Source organism: Leptonychotes weddellii, chromosome 1 (genome assembly GCF_054177405.1).
Source record: "Leptonychotes weddellii isolate Sample4059 chromosome 1, ASM5417740v2, whole genome shotgun sequence".
NCBI lineage: Eukaryota > Metazoa > Chordata > Mammalia > Carnivora > Phocidae > Leptonychotes > Leptonychotes weddellii.
In genome coordinates, this window is record NC_138369.1 from 121,048,359 (window position 1) to 121,067,503 (window position 19,145).

Genomic DNA, 19,145 nt, shown 5'->3' on the forward strand with positions numbered 1-19,145 from the left:
TTTGACTCAGTGCAGATGTTTATTGGAACAAATGTGTAGTTACTCACAATAACAATAGCTTCTGTTGCTAATGAAATTGGCATGATCATTATTGCTAATAACAACATTCACGGCTGGAATCACAGCTTTAGATATACAGACTATATTTTAGGGAGGTGGATTTTTGTTGTATGGAAGAGGCAACCTAAGAGGCAGCACATTCTGAAGTTGGAATGGGCTACATCTAGGCATAATGAGTTTCTCATCTCTAGATAAGATGGTCCTAATAGACATTCCAAGCCTCTGCTTCTATGACCACGTGAGAAGTTTGGGCTTCTTGAACATTCGCAGCCGTGCGGGGGCTGATATATCTAATAAATGTTTGTTGATCAAGGGTAAGCTGGAAGTTCCACAGCACATTTAGACATTTCCTCAGAATAAGGCTAAAACTGTAGTTGGGGAAATAAACAAGAGGAACTGGGTCCAACCAGAAGTCTGGATTTGTACATAAATCTTTAGGCTATTCAAGTCCCATAGTTGTCTGACTTTTAGGAGAAAGGCTATTTTAGATGTTGGTTCTGATCCCAGAATCAGAACAATGGCCTAGTAAATGTCATTTTTGTGAGAGAAGTGAGTGTAATCTCAGGAAAGCCTGAGTGGACGTTTACTCTTGGGCTCCTTCCACCTGGAAGGCCTCCCTCTCTCTTACCCGTGGAAATGCCCACCCTCCTCAAGGGTCAGCGCCAACATCATCTCCTCTGGGATGCCTTCCTGAAGTCCCCTATTCTAACTCCTCCATACCAGAGTGGCCATTCTTTTGCCTCCATGCTGCTCCCAAGGATAGCACTTAGCAGGGTTCATTCTGTTCATGGTAGTCACCTGCATATGTGTCAGTCTTTCCTGTAGAAGCTCCTGGAAGGCATGAACAGTGCTTCCCTCATCTTGGTATTCTCCCTGGCAGTCAGCACAACCTAGCCTATAGGGGCACCCAGGCAGTGCTGTGAAATGGAAAGGTATGGGGTTTTGGAATGTCTTAGAGCAACTCCCAAACTTTGCATTGCAATTCTTCGGTGTCCGAGATAAAGCTTCAACTTGCTTGACACATCTCTGATGAAGTTGGGTACCCATTGTCATTTTCCCTCTACAGCACAGACTGCAGGGTGCCAAGAGGTAGAATGACTTGCTCATGGAACCAGAAGCAGGTTGTGAACTGCTGTCCCTGAGCATTCAGCCTAGGGCTTAGTGTCCATGAGTTCTCACCCCTCAGTATCTTCTCCCAGCAAGAGATCCTGAATGACTCCACCAACTGTAGTGCAGGCTAAGAATTGAAATTTCCCATGAAGACCGATTTTGATAGAACAGAAGACAGGAACTTGGAGCTTCTGACCCCTTGAATGGCTTAAATCTCAGAGCTCTGGAAGGGATGAGGTCTCTGGAAGCTTCCTGAGAGAGGAGGTGGCTCTTGGAGGGGAGAGGTATTCTGCCTGGGAAACACTTATGACCTTGCAAGGCCAGGGCATTCAGGGTGAGGGACAGGGGTAAGGAATCAGTGGAATGGCTTCTTGGGGTCAGCTGTGGACATAAGGAGGAAGAGTGCAGGGGCCTGAGTCTAGCCCAGCAGGACTGACCCTTGTGAACCTCAGGTTCCCAGGAAGGGAAGGAGCAGATGTTCTGCCTAGGAATGAGGAAAATTCCCTAGACTAGCACTTTGTGGAGCTACATTCTTGGGAACTGGGGCATGGTGGATGTGGTGGGGGTGGGGAGGGCATTGCAGCAGATGTAGTATTGGGTCTGCATCAAAGCCCTATTGAACCTTAAAGTGATTTTTGCTTTTTGGTTACTTCAGTTTTAATTCATCTCATCAGGGAAAAATGTCTTCATTGGATCCTAGACTGTCAAACCTGGGAGGGTCCTTTCAGATGAGGGGAAGGGACTTCCATAGAGTCACATGGGAGCTGGGGGCAGAGCTAGTTCTAGGACCTGGCATCTGACTTCCCATTCCATTGCTCTTGGTCCCTCCCTCATCCCCATCCTGCTTCTCTCAGGCACTCTCATGGTTTGGTGTCCCACTCACATTCATAAGTGCGTTGCTATTGGACATGCTCTAGGACTAAGAATTTTCTCTCTTTTGCTTTTTTATAGGGGACAGGGATTGGGACTGAGAAAAGTGCATAGTAGCAAAGAAGCTTTGCAGGCAGATGAAGGAGATGGTCAAGGTTGAGGGGAAGGGTGCATATGGATCAGCCCCAAGACCCAGCGGGATTTGTAAGAGAACTTCGTCTGCCTGGTAAACACAAGGACCTTTTGCTAATTCATGTTTATCGAGCACTTAGGTTTTGTCTGCACTGTGCTCAGTGCTATATATATATTAATTAATTTTATCCTCATCTGACATTTATGAGGTAGGTAAGGTATGCCATTTTCATAATATGGAGGAAGAAACGGGTTCAGAGGTAAAGTCACCTGCCCAGTGATGCAAAACTAGTAGTCGACAGGGCCTGGATTCAGCCTTGTGTTCTGATCACTCAGCTACTCAGCCTTTAGAGAGTGTGAAAAGCAGGCTGAGATGCCCCCGTTATGGGCGAGTAAAGGGTGGGCTGAATGAAGTGGGGGAGGGGGAGGGGCATCCTGCATCAGAGAATTATCCTGTGCTGCTGACTGACCATGGACAGGGGGTGTGGGGGGGTGAGGAATGGAATTCAATTCCTCATCCTGGTGACCCTCTGGATCCAGTCCTTATTGTGGTAGATGTAGGAATACACCCCATAGTGGTCCTTCTTTCCACAGTCCTCACCCCAGGACACCGTTCCCACCAGGTACCACTGGCCTCTCTCCTTATCCAGGGTCACCATGGGGCCTCCAGAGTCCCCTGCACAGGCATCCTTTCCCCCTAGATGAAAAGGAGATGCAGGTTAAAGCGCTCCCCTTCTTAGCCCCAAATCCAAAGGAGCCTCCTTTTCCCTACATCTGACTTGTAATTCATAAAATTGGACGCGAGGGGGCGCTATAGACCATGTGACCCAAACTTGGGCTGAGGGCGGTTCTGCTGGGCCTCCTCCGAGCTCAGCGATTTCAGAAAGTGTGGGTTCGGGACTCTCCTTTCATAGGGGAAAACTTGGGCTTGGGGAAGGGAATGACGGGAATTTCTTAGCGCTCCTTTCTCTGACACAGGGGAATTCCCCAGTGGAATCCTGACCTTCTTCCTCTCCTCTGACTCCTCCTCCATTCAGCCTTCCAGACTGGAGGGTCTCCAGCCCTTCGGTGGCTGGTGGTGCCCTGTTGTATTCCTTCCTCTTGACTTACCTTCCTTCCCCCCAGCACAGATCATGTCCCTGGTCACTTTCCTCTTCAGAGGGGCATAGGCCTCCAGGCATGTGCGGTGGTCCACAACTGGGATTTCGATCTGGAACATAAGGCCATGGTTGGTCCCCACCCCTGGCTGAGGAGTCTGTTCTGCTCTGACACCCCTAGAGCTGGCTCCTCCCCGTCCCCTTCCAGGATGAGCCTGAGTCCACCTTAGACCTGGTCTCAGCAATTGCCCTCTGCTCCGGGTGAAGGAACACTGAAGAGTCAGGAGATCCATATTCTGCAACTGTCTCAGGCATGAACTTGCTGTGTGACCTTGAACAGGTCTTTTGCCCTCTCTGGGCCTCAGTTTTCTCATCTGTAGAACGGAGATAATATTTGCCTAGTGCATTCATTATTCCAAATATGGAAATGTATTCAAAACTTATGGTCAGTCTACTTTCCCCCCATCCCTACAATTACTGGCTATGGAATCTGCGACATAGAGTGTAATCATGGCCCTTCAGACCTCTGAGACCACTTCCTCATCTGAAGAATGGAAGTCACCATATTTGACATACTCATCACATGGAACGGTACAGAGGAGACGAATGAGCAGATGTTTTGTAAACTACAAGCGCAGTATAAAAATGTTCAGTACCGTAGGGTTTACCGCTGCTCACCTTACAGCAGGCATTTGCTTACTTTCTCCCCCACTACAGTATGAGCTTCTAGACACTGGGTCTGTATTTTGTCCACTTCTACTTACACAGCTTGGAACATAGTCAACACTCAGGTATATATACATATATATATATATATATATATTTTTTTTTTTTTTTAACCTGAAGCAATAAAGTAAGGTACTGTGATTAGTGTTGCCCTTGGGGCTTGGGGGTAAATGTTGAAGTTGAAGTCTGGAACCACATGAGGAAACACCTGAGTCTCATTTACCCAGAGCAAGAACGGCATGAGTCACATACCCCAAAAGTATAGCTCCTGCTGACTTTCACCTTTTAGGTCCCTCCTGGGCCACGGCCTTCCCAAATAGGTGGGGAGAGAAAGTCAGGGCAGGGTGGTCATGAGCCCATATCCTCAGCAAACCACCAAGTGCCTGACTCACCTCTGTTCATCGTTCAGGTGTTGTTCGAGTGTTACTTCCTCTGGGGAGCCCTTCTGGACCCCGAAGACGAGGTTAGATTTCCTGTTGTACATGCTGGAGCTTCCTGCACTTCTTCCTCATCACATTTACCATGTTGGTAACTACTTTTTGTCCCTCTCACTTGACTATCAGCACAAGGAGGCTGGGGACCAGATGTGTTCTTCCCCACCCCCTGCCCCCAGCATACTTAGTAGCTAGCACAACGTCTGGTACGTGGGAGGCACCAGGTAAATACCTGGGAGTTAATGAAGGAAGCGATGAATGGTTGTTGCAAATCCGAAAATTTAAAGTATGCTACAATAACATATGTTGAAGGATGCAGAGATTAGCTGTGGCAGTTACCAACCCCAGTCATGTCCGAGCCAGGCAGGTCTTGGGGGACATCCAGCATTGCCCCTAACTTTGCAGCTTGGGATACTATACAATGGCCCAGAGAGGCAAATGACTTGTTTAAGATCACCCAGCAAGTTGGTAGGAGCCAGTACTTGGAGCCATAGCTCCTTACTTCTAGTGCAGTGTTCTTTTATGAAATGATATAAATGTGAACTTCTAAATGCAACAATCAAGTTCATTACTGCAAGGACTGCAGCTCTCAAGAGGCCATTCTTTAGTTCATTCTTGGTTATTCTGGTATGTGGATACTTATGGTATACAGATGCCTTGTGGGGTGTCCAAGCCCACTGTTTTCTGGAAGAATTTCCATTACCTGAGCCTTTACTATGCTACAGAAACATTGAACAATGTTTAGAGACTAGAGCCCCACGTAGAACAAACAGACCAAGCTTGTTGGGATTCAAAATCCCAGTGAACTTTGGGGGTGAGCCTGGGCCCCTGGAGTCTCTCTCTCACCCACCCCCTGCCCGAGACTCTGGATCCCTGAGGGGCAACATGGAACAGGAGGGTCCAATGTGGGGCAGGCAGAAGCATCCCTCTCTATAGGACATAAAATGAACTTCACCTCCATCAGGGTCTCTGGGAACCTTTGCAAGAACTGCTTTCCCCAGCCACTGACGATGACCATGTCCCCTGGAAGAAAGAAGACACGGTGAGGGACGAGTGGCTGTCTGTGGGGTTTTCAGAGGGTTGCCTCTTGCAGCCCCATCATTCTCTGCTTGTGGAGGAAGGGTTAAATTTGCCCCATCAGAGAAAAGGCGACATGGTGGGGAGGAGGACTGCTGGGCTGGAGCTCACAGGAAACAGAGGTTTGGGCTTTTATTTCTGGGAGTCATTAGCTGGTTGATTGGCTCTTCACTCACCCTCATTCCCAAGTAGCACAGAACCTAGGCTCCACGGAGGCGGCCGTCTCAGCTCTCTGTTCACTGCTGTATCCCCCTGCCTCCAGTAGCGCAGGCCATAGTCGGTGCTCAATCAATAATTGTGAAAAATGTAAAAGTTCAGCCCAGTCCACGATGCGCTATGCTGCCTTTGGCGAGCCCCCGACCCACCCTCCCCTGCTGAGGCCCCACTTCCCTACCCATAAAACATAAAAGGAAGAGGCTGGACTTGGGATCCTCTAAAACCTCTCCCAGCTCTGATATCCTACAAGTCTGTGAAGTTGGCAGATATGGGGACAAGATGGAAATGGTTTGAGCACTGACGGAGAGCAATCATTTCTTCATGTGAAAAAGAGTCTGGCTACTGAAAACAGCATGCAGGGTTACGTGGGACAACCTGGCTTCCAGCCCCAGCTATGCTTCTTCCAAGCTGTATCTTGGGTAAGTCACTTCACGTCGCTGGGCCTCAGTTTTCTCATCTGGAAAATGGGACTACAACACCCCCCCACAATGCTTTTATAAGTAGTAAATATATTAGTGAAAGTAGAGCAACTGATACATGGTGGGCACATGGCGTCTGATAAATCAGACCCATACCTGTGCCTTTCCTGTTGGCTCAGTTCTATTCAACCACTTTTTGTCATTTGTTCGAACACAAGAAAGTTAGCTATGACGTAACACCACTGAATTTAGAACAAGATGAAAATGTTGAGTGTATTATTTCACTTAAATATCATAGCCACCCTATGGGGTGTTATCCTCAGTGTCGGGGTAAGGGGCTTGAGGTTCAGACCCTTCCTCGAGGTCACCCAGTTGGGAAGTGGCAGGACCGGGTTTTGAACCTGTGCAGCTGATTAAGCTATTGTCCCTCAGCTCCGAACTTGCTCTTTGCTCTGCTTGGTGATGCTGCAGATGAGATTCTGAAGTGGCAGTTCCGCTTTGTCGGTGGGGGGGTCTCCCCAAAATAAGGACACTTCCCGGAAGGCTTGTTGTTCCTGTTGGCACTGCCCTAGCCCCGGGGCCTGGTCCCAGCTATTCCCCCCAGCACGTCAGCACGGGGCCCCTCCGCAGGCTTCTGAGTCCTTTTTCCAAGCTTCTAGGTTCTGTGACTCCATCCTCTCCCCTTTGTTCCCCCAGGCCAAGGAGGGGTGGTTTTTTCCTGCGGGTACTACCTGCGTTAGGTTAGCATCCCCTTTACTGCCCTCGTCCTCCAGGGCCCTGGATTAAATTCTCCCTCTTGCAATGACTCGTCTGGTTTCCGTTTTCTCATCTGGACCCTGACTGATCCAGGCCTTCGAGTACTGATCAAGCCTGCCTGCTTACTGTGTGCTGCCTTGGATCCACCTCTGACTTAGCTGTTCTTGGGGAGGCAGCCGAGGGACCCCGCAGACCCTGGCAGCTGGCTCAGCTGGCTCAGCGGTGCCTGGGGAGGCCCCTGCTGTTCTGCAGGGGTGGGGTCAGGCATCGGGCAGAGTACCTTCCTGGGGGGGGCCCTCAGGCAGACAGATGGGCATCACAAAGTCGCTCAGCACCGGGCTCTCCAGCAGCTCCACCAGAGCCACGTCATTCTCAAACGTGTTGGGGTCGTACAGGGGATGGAGGAAGAGGCGTTTGGCCCTGAGATGCTGTTCATTCCCATCCGACTGGCGCCTCCAATGCTTGCCTGGGCGAGAGAAGGCACACGAGGCACGGGGGTAAGGTCCCACCTTGTTCCCTGTCGCCCCTTGTCCCATCTGGTCTGTTTTCAGCCTTTAACCCTTTTGCTGCCCCTCACTTCCCTTTTCCCAGCCGTCCCACCCTACCTGCCCTTCGCCAAGTATTCCCATAGGCTCCCACCTCTGTCTTTCTTCTTGAGCTGATCCCATTGCCTTATAACACTCATTCTGATGCTCACTGCCACATGTTCAAACCATATCATCACACCTCAGTGCCTGGGTCATGTGTTCTCTCCTCCAGGAAGCCTCCCTGATTCTCGCGTTCGATTCTTCAGTTACAAGTCTCTTTCTTTTGAATTCCCATGGCACCTTATCTGTTTCTCTCCTATAGGACTTACTGCTTCCTATCTTATACTAGAGGTCTCTGTGCTCATATTTTATTCCTTTATTAGACTGTAAGTTCCTTGAGGGTAGGGACTAGGTCTTAATTATATTGTGTTCTTAGATCCTGGCATAGGGTCTGTAGTGTGACTATGTGCTGAACGATGTGCTGAACCAAACTGAATCAGCTGATGGTCTAGACTTTACAGAAGAGATGGTAAGCTGGGATTGTCTGGGTATGACTTCCTTGAAACCATGGATTCCTAGAGGCCTGAAGTGTCTTTAGAATGATCTAGACTGGGCTCTTATTTTACCATTATAAAAATGGAGGCCTCGACTTCAGTGACTTGCTCGTGGTCTCGCCACCTGAAAATCTTAGCCTTGGGCTTGGACTCCAGTTCCAGCTTGTTCTTCATCCCAGATGTCCTGCCCTGATAAGTGAGCGAGTGGACACACCCCATGCCCAGAACCAATGCTGGCTTCAGGAGTCAGCCTGCCCCTCACTCACCCATGATGATTTTGAAGTCAGAAGGTCTGAGCAGGTCTGAGTCATGTAGGACTGGGTAGTCTGGATCGAGCGACTGGTGGAGGCAGTGAGCGGCAGTCACGATCCAGCTGGAGCCTGAGAACGGAATTGTACATATGTTCTGCCGTACACTGCCCCGTCCTGCCCCCCATTGCTTCAGACCACTTCAGGGTACCCCTTTCCATTGCGTTTCGGAACCCCAAGTCAGACAATCATATAACCCTAATCTGAAGATGAGGAGTTAAATCTGATTTCATCTGCCTATTCTAACCAAGAGGCCAAGACTGAACATCTTAAACAGGGTTTTAGGGCTCCCTTAAACCTATGGGCTTGGTGAGCCCCAGACAGCCCACGGTGGGTCCACAGAAGACCCTGGGCTTACTGGCCACCCTTCAGGCCTTGTGGTCCCTGGACCAACAGCATCAGCCTCATCTGGGAACTTGTTGGAAATGCAGACTCTCAGGCTCCACCTCAGACCTATTGAAATAGAATTCTGCATTCGGTAGTAAAATCTGGGGATTTTAACAAGACCCTCAAGTAATTCCTATTCACTTTAAAGTTTAAAAAGCACTGATCTAGCCTGGAGCTGTCCTCGCCTGACTCCACTGTTGGGGAGGTGAGTGAGTGAGAGGAGGGCCTGGCAGTCTCGGGGCTGCCCAGGCAGATGTGGACCCATCCAGGCCTTCTTCCTTGTGGTGAGATCAGACCAGGAACTGGCCAGGGACTCTAGGTGGGTATCAATTTTTCCTATAATATCAGAGCTGGAATGGACCTTTGATCATTGGGACCAACCCGTGGCAGGAAGAGCCATCAGCCATTTCTTTCCCACCCTTGCTCCCACTCCCACCCACATTCACTCCATTGCAAAATCCTGACAATTCTATTTTCTAACGTTGTTGAGTCTGTCTTATTGCCATCCCTTGTCTCCTGTCCTTATTCTGAGGCTAATGACTTCCCTCCCCACAATTGCCACAGCCACCTCACTGAAATCCTGGCTTTAGGATTTACTCTCCTTTCAATGTGTATGGCCCCTGGAGAGAACATCCTTATAAATCTGCAGTAGCCTTCAGGATAGATCTAAATTCCTAAGTATGGTATTCAGGGCCTTTGTAAATCTCCCTTCCTTGGCTTCTCCAGGGTGAGTTTCCTGGTTCTCCCTGGTCCCATAGCCCTGGCACACCTTGCCTTTGAGGTTCACATGAGTGCCTTGTAATCAATGTTTGAGGGTCTGACTCCTCAACTTAGTCCTCCCCAGTGCCCGAGACTGACCAGGACTTCATAAGTGTTTGTTGACTGAAGGAGCAAGCTAGAGCAGGAATACATATCTCCTAGCTCCAGTTAAGGGCTCTTCCTACCACACTGTCCTTCTGGGTCTCACTTCTAGTGTGGACAGTGAATCTCAATGGAGAAATCTTGGTCAGTCTCCAGGAAGAGGGTTGGGTTCTTTCACTTTCACCCTGCCCCCTAATGCTGGGTCCCCAGCCCTTTCCACATCTCCTTACCTAGAAGGGAGCCCCCACAGAAGGGCTGCTCTCTCGGGTATGATAGCATGGCAATCCAGGGGGTGGTGCCTTTCTGGGCTGGGCATCCATTGAAGATCCTGGCCAACAGCTTTCGGGAGAACTTGGGGACCCCACACACTGCAGCCAAAGGAGGGAGGGACAGATCACACTGTGGCCTTCATCTTGCTCTTTGCCAGAGATACCAGCTCAACACCCTCTCTTTTTATTTATTTGAGCAAGGAGCTCAATGCGGGACTCAATCCCAGGACCGTGGGATCATGACCTGAGCAGAAGGCAGATACTTAACCACAGACGCTTAACTGACTGAGCCATCCAGGCATCTCTCAACACCCTTTCTTAGGAACATCTATTATTTTTGTTTTCCTGGCATTCATTGCTCTTTTAAGTAACAGCACTCCAATTTTCCTCTGGGGTCTATTCTCCCTCAATTCTTAGTCCATATGCCCTGAGTTGGAATGATCTTACCTCTGATTCTAGAGGTAGGAATGTGACCGAGACCTGATGAATTAAATCCTCTCATCCTCTGGGGACGATTGCTCAGAGATGGGAATGTAACTGTGGCCAGCCCAGTGAAGGTCTGCCTTGGGAATTTTGCTAACCATATTAAAAAAGAGAAGGACTTTCCTGTTGGGGTTGCTAAATTGCTGACTATAAGCTAAGGTCTGCCAATGATCACTTCATGGGGAGTCTTCTGAGAATGATGCTACTAATGGAAAAAAGTGGGTCTAGATGAGGAAGAGTGAAGCAAGAGGGAGACTGTATCCTGATATTTGAGCTCCTTGATCTAACCATAACTGAAGCCTTGTGATAAGGACTTTTCAGCTATGTGAGCCTATAATTCTCTCTCCCTTCCTCCCTCTCTCTGTCCCTCCCTCCCTCCCTCCCTCCTGTATGCTGTTTGTATTGGGTTTCTTTCACATGAATGAAAGAGTCCTGACTAATGAAGAATTTTCATGCTGTATCCACAGGGATCTCTTCTCAGAGAAGTCCTTCCTCAGGGCCTTGCGGGGTAAAGACCCCTACAAGTGTCTGCCTGCTCCGTATTGTTTCCACTGACTTGGATTTACAGACACAGACACACAGCATCTTATAGCTAAACAGCCCTTGAAGACTATTTAGTCCATTCCTCTCATTGTAGAGCTAAGGAAACTGAGGCTCTAAGAAGGGAATTAACATGCCAAAAGTTACTCTATGAGTTAGTGACAAGACTCATTCTAGGTCTCCTGACTTCTGAGCTTTTCCTACCCTGGCCAGCACCACTAACTCTTACCTGTGTGACTTCCCAGAGCACTCATACCCAGGTAACCGTCTGCCTTCTTTGTAACTGTCACCTAGCTGCTGAGTAGGGCTGGGATGCATCTTCATCATCTCCCAGTAGCTTCATTCCGCATGTCCTTGGCCACTGCCTCAGGCTAATGTCCTGTCCCCATTCCCAGTAGAATCTCAGAGCCCACTGGGTGAGAACTCCCCCAAGCATCTTCTCTCCATCTGCCCCCTCTGTAAACTTTTTTCTCTTCAGAAGTAATTCTGGACTCTGGATCTCCTCACTTCCACACTCTTGAGGGCCTGGCTTGGAGGATTCTCACCCTTTTTCAGTATCTTGAATCTCTCCTTTGCTTATGCCTCCAAAACATGGCCACATCTTCTTACCTTAAAACCATGCTTCTGCTTTCCTGGCTTCTCATTCACTCCATAGTCTTTCCCTCTCAGCCTTTCCATAGCCAAGCTTCTGGAAAGAGGAGTTGACACTCAGTCTCCACATCCTTCCTTCTCCTTTGGAGGTGGATTTGGAAGAAGAGAGCGCCAGGCTCTGCACACTCCTGGGAATAAAGTAGCTGTTTGGACATTTAATAGACCCCCAATCATAGATGGAGGTAGAATGGCTCTGGGCCCATACATGGGACTTCAAGGGTGATATTTACATGTGTAGGAAGATACTATTTGAAATTTCCTCTCATGTATTCTTCATTTCCAGGGATTTCCCTTGCCCTCTGGCTCCCTATTATTAAAGCTGGAGCATCCAGTGCTTTAGGTGCGGCTGGACACAACTTTGAGTTTTGAAGGAGCAAAGCAGAAACCAAAGTTGGAAGTGGAAATTTTCATTTGAAGAGTCAGGGATTGTGCTAAAAGATTTGTAGGTTTCAAGGAGCCAAAACCCAGAGAACTAAGTATACCATCATATGATTTTTACTCCAAGTCAGAGAGAAAGGAGGATGTAAGTATAGTCTCCTGCCTCAGGAGAGAAATAAAACCTAGGAGAAGTCTGGACACAGAGTGGGGGAAAGGAGGGAGGGAAGGAGGAGAGAGAGAGAGAAGAAAGATGGAGAAGGAGGGAGAGGAGGGGGAGAAGAAAGAAGGAGGGGGAGGGGGAGGAGGAAGGGGAGGAGGGGAAGGATGAGGGAGAGCTGGAGACTTTGAACACAGCAGGGGGCCTGCTTCTTGGATCCTCTCAGAGTTGACAGTAGAGACTGGATGCTTATCCCTGGGGAATGTCCTGCCTGGAGACAGTCCTCTAGAGTGCCCTGTGGCATTGGTTCTCTTGACTACTTTATCCCTCCTCATGCTCCCTCCATGGCTTCTGAAGCACTTCTCTTCCTGTGTTTCCAACCCCTTTTTGGTCTCTTTCTTGAGGTTTCTCTTCTCCATGCCTTCCATGCTGGGGTCCCCTCGATCGGTCCTTTGTCCACTCTTCTGTACACTTGTGGTAGATAATACCAGTCTCCTCCCGTGGCACCCTACCACCTATCCTATACCCTGATGGATTTCAGATCCATGTCTCTGACCTGCCCTGGCCTCTGAGCCATTCCTTTCTTGCTATTCCTTCCTTACATCTCCAGCTGGATTGCTCGTGACCTCCTCCCCTCTGACATTCCAAATGTCTGTTAATGCCCGCATAGACGGCATCCCGGTTTCCTCCAATTCCTTCAGCCCCCATATTCAGTCAGCCCCTAAGTTGGTAAAAAATCACTAGGAGAAGCAGAGCGTAATGTGTTTCCTCCATGCCATGTCACAGAGTGCTTTCCATGTAACCTCATGGTACCTCAGTATCTCAGTACGTCACAACATAAATATCTAGAGGAAAGGAAAAATTTGAAATTTTTAGTAGAGTCCAAAACAGATAATCCTCAAGACCAATTACATGTAAAACATCAAGCACAATTTAGGATTCTTTTAGTTCTCAATAGTGTAAAAAACATGATGTTTTCATTATGATACAAACCCCAAACAAAGGCAAACCATGAGTGCATCCATGGAGAAGCCTCGCTAACAGGTTAGCTGTGCACCTGACCCCGCTCCATGCCTGCACCATTTCATAGGATTCCTATACACCAAGCCCTGCTGAATACACTACTTGGATGTTTTAAACTCCTCCCGCATCTACATCTGCACCAGCTTAGCCCTAGGTCTGGTGGGTTTTCACCATCTGTCTCCAGAGTGCTTCCCTCCACATCCCACACCCTGCTGCCCACCCTCAGGTCTACGCATTCAGAATTCCCTGTGGATGAGACCCTGCATTTCTAACGAGCACTCAAGGTGATTCTGATATACTCCCACTTAGAGGATCACTGGTTATAGGACAGCACAAACATAGTATAGCCTTCGAGACTCCTTCCACTCTCCCGGATTCCCCTTGCTCCCGCTCCACTCACGCACGCTTCCCGGCTTGATCTTCATCCACCCTGGCCCATCTCTCCTGGTGCATTCTTTGCAGCCTTTTTGCAAAGCTCTCCAGATCCCCTTCAGCCCTGTGACTCTCTCCTGCCTTTAAGCTCCCACAGTGCTGCAATCTCTACTTCTCTTATGACACTTGACGCCTTTCACCTGTGTGAGACCTAGATGCATGAGACCCTGTCTTGCATGCTAGTTTGGACTCTTTGAAGTCAAGAACTTAATTGGCAGGCACTTCAGTGAAGGCGTGCACAGCCTAGAGGGACACATGTCCATAACCGACTCCATTCTTCATTACTCCTTCTTGAATGAGGTCCAGATGACAAAAGTTGTACCTTTTCTGTAATGGGAGAGATAGTAGCTTAATGAGGGGCCAGTCTCTCTTCAAAAAGCCAAAAATAAACAAGCGTCAACAATCATCAAACCCCAGAATGAAGGCTGTTGGTTATCCACAGGAAGTTTATTTCCACTTTAGACCCCTGACAGGAGAAACAGAGTGCAGAGGTGCCTTGCAGAGTAGTGAAGCTTGTGATATAAAATATACAAAATATAGCACCCTCTACATAGGAGTGTGCTTTCATGAACCGGTTGGAAAAGTGGACACTTCCCAATTGTTCTCTTGGAATCCCTCTCAGGGACTTCTCTGGCTGCCTCGCTCTGATGGAGAAATCCCAGAAGAGCAAGCTCTGGGGAGAAGGAACACAATCAACCCTGTGAGGCTCAGAGAGAGGCTGCGGGCAATCAGAAGACTAAATGCTAGAGTCAGAAGGACCCTGAGGGGGATCTAATGTCTTCCTTTTACAGATGGGGAAACTGAGCCCCACAAAGGAAAAGTGATTTGTGAGAGGTTAGACAGCCAGTTAGGGGCAGAGCTGAGGCTAGAACTCAGCACTCTTGGCTTTATCTCTTTTCACTGTCTTTTACGGGCAAGTCTCTGCTTCCCTTGTCTGGCTCCTGGAAACCCAAGGAGTGGATCTCTGTGAACATCCATGCCAGGTGGGTTCTCTGAAGAGCTCAGACTGTGGGCACACCAGATGATCTGGCGGGATCAAGTTACACCTAATGTCCTGAGCCCACTCCTTCTTCCATTTTCCTGCCCAGAAGCACACACAGCGGGGCACGGTGTGGGCCTTCTCTTTTTCCAGGCAATCCAGTTGAGTCTCTGTTCCTGGGACTGGGGCTCGGGTGGCCTTTTCAGATGATATACTCCAGAGCTGGAAGTTTGCTTCATGCTTGTCTGGAGCTGCAGGGGTGGACACCTGTGTTGTCAGCTGGTACTGGAGAATGACATATGAGTCTAAATGATGTGTTCAGAATCAACAATGGAAGTTCTCAGGGATGGGGAGCCTCCCACTGATATTCTCCTCCCCTTAGTCACCACAAAGCTTTCCAGCTTTCTCTTTGTCCTTTAACAGAGAGATTTCCTTTAATAGAGAACACAGGGATAAGGCTTGGATTACAAGAAACTTTTGGGAGAGAAATCCAAGGGATGAAAGTACCCCAAGACATCACACTAGGAGACAGGGCCTTGGGGGTCTGACCCCTGTCTCCTCAAGCCTGAGTGCTTTCCCCCTAAAAGGGACTAGACTCGTCTGTGCCGAGGGCCGATTTGAGAAAATAGATGGACTCAGTGTTCAGCTCAACATAAGGGATGGTTTTCTAACAATCAGGTCCAAGCTCAGGCACACCAACAGTGGGACCGAAGGGTTTGGTAAGTGAGTAGGAGTGCATAAGGCCACCGGGGTCAAGCCCTTCTGGAGAGGAGTGCTGGGATTAGCCAGAGGGCTAGTTCCCTCATTGTACTGCAGGGGAGAGTGAGGCCTACGGAAGGGAAGGGGCTCGCTCAGGGCCGTGGACCCAGGCCTCTTGCATACAGCCTTTTCCTGTACCACACTGTTGCCTCTCAGAGCCCCGGGGGCTGTCTTGGGAGGAAGGGTTCCATTCCGTTTGGTCTGGTGAGTAACTTGGAGTGTGCCGTCGGAAGTGCGTGTACAGCCTCACTCAGGCTGGGGGAGGGCAGGCCGGCCCTGAGGACGTCGGTCAGCTCACCGTTCCACCTGGAGCTCTCCCAGACCTTGTGGGGAGCCCATCTGCTCCCACACCCAGTCCACATAGTTGGAGACCTTCGTGTAGACCCCATAGACCTGCTTGCTGCCACATTCTTCAGGGCCCCCCCAGGACACCAGGCCTTGGGCCACCCAGCGCTGGCTCAAGTCATCCAGAATGACAAAGGCCCCACCACTGTCTCCGAGGCATGTGTCCTTGCCACCCTCGAAGTAGCCGGCACAGAACATGTTCTCCGTGACGCTGTAGTTCCCCGACCGGGACTCGTAGCTGGTTTTGCACTCCGCATACGGCACCACAGGTAACTTGACATACTGCAGGACATCTGACAAGGTCCGCGTGCCACTGCTGATGATCTCATCCACGGTCACATTAGGATTGGAGATACCCCAGCCAGCTACCAAGCCCAGCATATGGGGCTCTGGGCCTTCGGGCTCAGGACTTGGCAGGCAGATGGGCATGACGTGGGGCCCCAGGGGCACGGGCTCCCGCAGCTGCACCAGAGCTATGTCATGGTTGTAGTTCTGGATGTTGAAGTCTGGGTGGAGCACCACCTGTGCCGCAGAGCTGTTGACAGCCCCTGATTTGTCCCGCACATCATGCAGGCCCAGGTAGACGGTGACATGCTCCTTGGAGACCGGTATTACTGTGTTGTCTCTTCGCTGGGAGCGCAGCACGTGGGCTGCTGTGAGGATCCAGGACTCAGAGAGCAGGGCCCCACTCCCAAACCACTTGTCGTTCGGCACCCTCGAGGTATCCTCCACCACGATCAGGGCCTGCCATGGAAAGAGGCCAGGCTCAGCATTCCGGCCCCCGATGATTCTCTTGACCAGGTTTGGCAGTGAGCGGGAGGGCTGACCACACACTGTAAGGAGAAGGAGGGAACGGGGATAAGAAACAGGGACTGGTCAGATCAGCCATGTGAAAAGAGCCACAGAAAGAAAGTCACATCTCATCCACTGTAGATTATGCCAACATGGGACCCTACTCTACATTACAGGGCCATGGTGGCCCGGGAGAGCTCTGCATGGGTGTGACTTTTGACCTAAGTCTTTCTAGTTGGCCTGTGTGTGGTCTAGCTCTTCTGTAGCCAGTGCCATCTATGGACCAGACCATTGCATGCATGGGCCTTCACCATCCTGAACCATTTCCAGCCAAGTTCACTTCGGCCTGGATATTCCAGAAGTGGCCCATGCTGTGGATACTTAGAAAACTTCTGGAAACCGTAGGTCATGGGCTTTGAGGGATGGAAGGAAACTAAAAGACTGGTCTAGCAGGTCACAGCGAACACTGGACTGGGAGCCAAGATACCTGGGGCCTTGACCTGGCTTTTCTCTCATATGTCCTGTGCGATTCTGGATAAGTAAATTTGTCTCTCTGGACTTAAATGTTTGACCTGCTAAATGAGGCAGTTGGTCAATATGATCTCTGTGGATCTTTCAAATTCCAAATTCCCTCAATTTTTATTTCATGTTCCCTGGCCACCCCCATTTTATAGGTGAGTAAAACTCTCCAGACGTTAAGCAATTAGCCCAAGGTCACATGGCTATGAAGTTAACAGGGGCATTAGCAGAGGGCTTAACTAGATTCTAAGATCAATGTCTTGTCCTATATCCCACAGTGCCTCATTACATGTACAAATCATGGTCATGGGCTCTATAACTTTTTCTTCTTTGGCCTAAAGGACTCATGCTGTGAATGTGTGCCCAGGGCGTCCAGGGTTAGGGAAACATGGCATAATCTACAAGCAATGATGCATAGGCCCTGCTCTGAGCCACCCATCATTGCACCCAGGAACCCTGTAGTACCTTCAGGGGAAGAAGAAAGGTCTGATCAAACTTCGTTCCACTGAGTTGTACCCCGAGCATGCACATGCACCACCAGCCTCCTGCAGCCAAACGCCTTTGGCCCATGAGCAGGGGTCTTCAGTACCACTCCTCCACTGGCCAAGAACAAGCTCACATGAGCCTTCCCAGCAGGGTTCTTAGGCCTAGGAGGTAAGCCTGGTGTGAGTATGGGCTTCTTCCTGGTTGCAAAGAGCCAGGCTATACTCTTTGGTCCTGGATACTTTCAATGATCCTTTAAAGACCAAGGAACATTTGAATTTTCTTGGCAACTTTGGGAGGTCAGGTTTTCAGCAATCTAATGCTTTTCAGGTGTTCTTCCTCCTGATGCCAAAGGTTTCTTACATGATCCTTAGGCACCCTGTCATTCCCACCAGGCCAGATGTGAGCTGGCCTTTGCTAACTTTCTGTGGCCTGGTCTTCCAGAGTGGAAGGCCAGGCTCTTAGTTACAAGCCACAGCCTATGAGGTGACATCTCAAGGCGATCTGTGACTGGCCCTGCACAATAGCTCATTTAGTGCTGAAAGGCCCTCATCTGGTGAGGGCCAGGCCTGTGGCTGAGTCCATGTTTACAACAAAGCCAGCACTGAATGGTGCCTTTTGCCAATGTCAGAGCTGGGGAAGCTTGGAGAACCACTAATTTACAGATGCAGAAATCGAGGTTCAGAGAAGGCAGGTGACATACTCAAAGTCATTAGTGACAGAGCCAGAAGAAGAGCCCATTTCTTCTAACTCTTGCTTCATTTTCTCCACTAAAGTTTTTCTTCTTGATATGCTTTTGTCCTTTCAAGAGGTTGAATGATGCAACAAGCTTTGAGAGAGCTCATTGAAATGAGGCCATTCTTTTTGGCTGCTACCATTCTCCATCCAGTCTTTCCTGGAACAAAGGTATCTTCTTGAAAACCTAGAGCTTCAGCTGTGCTGAAGCCAGATTTGGGCTCTAGAGCACTGGAGGTACTGAGAGAGGGCCCTTAAAACAAAAATGTGATATTGTATAATTCTGGGTCCATGAGGATGGCATGAAACACAATCAGAGTCAAGAACGTCTCAGCATTGCTTGTGCTGATATCAAAGTCTTCGCTTCACCTTCCAGCTCTGCCCCTAACTCTGTGGGTAGCCTTGGGAAAATCATTACATCTCACTGATCCTCAGTTTTCTCACATGTAAAATGAAGGGCAAATAATATTTGCTTAATAAGGTTCCCTGGAAAGGTGGATATTATGATGCTAGATAAAATGGCTTTCTCCTTTCTGGCTTGCTTCTGTGTTCAATTTTGATGTTTTAGGAGGAAAGACTTTAGAAATCTCTGGCATGGTCCAATGGTGAACCATGGTTCTTCCCAATGCCAGGTATTAAAAGAATTTCATGACTCCCTGTATCTAAGATGCTTTGTATAAATATAGAGGATGATGACCGTTAAGGGTCATAGAATGTTATGGATCACCTTGTCCTGCTCCCTCACTTCTTAGGTATGGAATCCTAGCCTCAGAGAGGTGAGATTACTTACCAAAGATCACAATAAGAGAATGATAGCACCAGGACTAGGACCCAAACCCCTGACTCCCAGCTCAATGCCTCTTCCCCTTCCAGAGGTTGCAACACGGCTGCCCAGGACGAAATCTGCCTGAAATGCTTTTTCCTTTGGCCCACATGGTATTTTAGCAAAATGGGAATTAGATTTTCCAGTTTGCCACAGCTCCACCATTCCCTATCTTCTCTGAGGGTTCACCAACTGTGCCCTCGAGTGTGCTCCAGACTAAGCCTAAATGAGATGATGGGAATC

At 49.2% G+C, this 19,145-nt stretch overlaps 1 protein-coding gene across 3 annotated transcripts in view; it reads right to left on the reverse strand.

The window, feature by feature from the left end:
• The window catches only part of MASP1 (MBL associated serine protease 1), a 64,793-nt gene continuing 45,648 nt past the window's right edge, over nt 1-19,145 (reverse strand). For 2 of the 3 annotated variants that reach the window (XM_006741640.3, XM_006741642.3), the window contains one exon: nt 13,896-16,383. In XM_006741640.3, coding sequence (XP_006741703.1) covers nt 15,500-16,383 — 884 coding nt within the window. In that variant the 3' untranslated portion in view covers nt 13,896-15,499. Of the gene's footprint in view, nt 2,870-3,282; nt 3,383-5,384; nt 5,453-7,177; nt 7,364-8,244; nt 8,359-9,764; nt 9,903-13,895; nt 16,384-19,145 lie in introns of those variants that run through there. The other variant, XM_006741641.3, reaches the window with a different exon arrangement.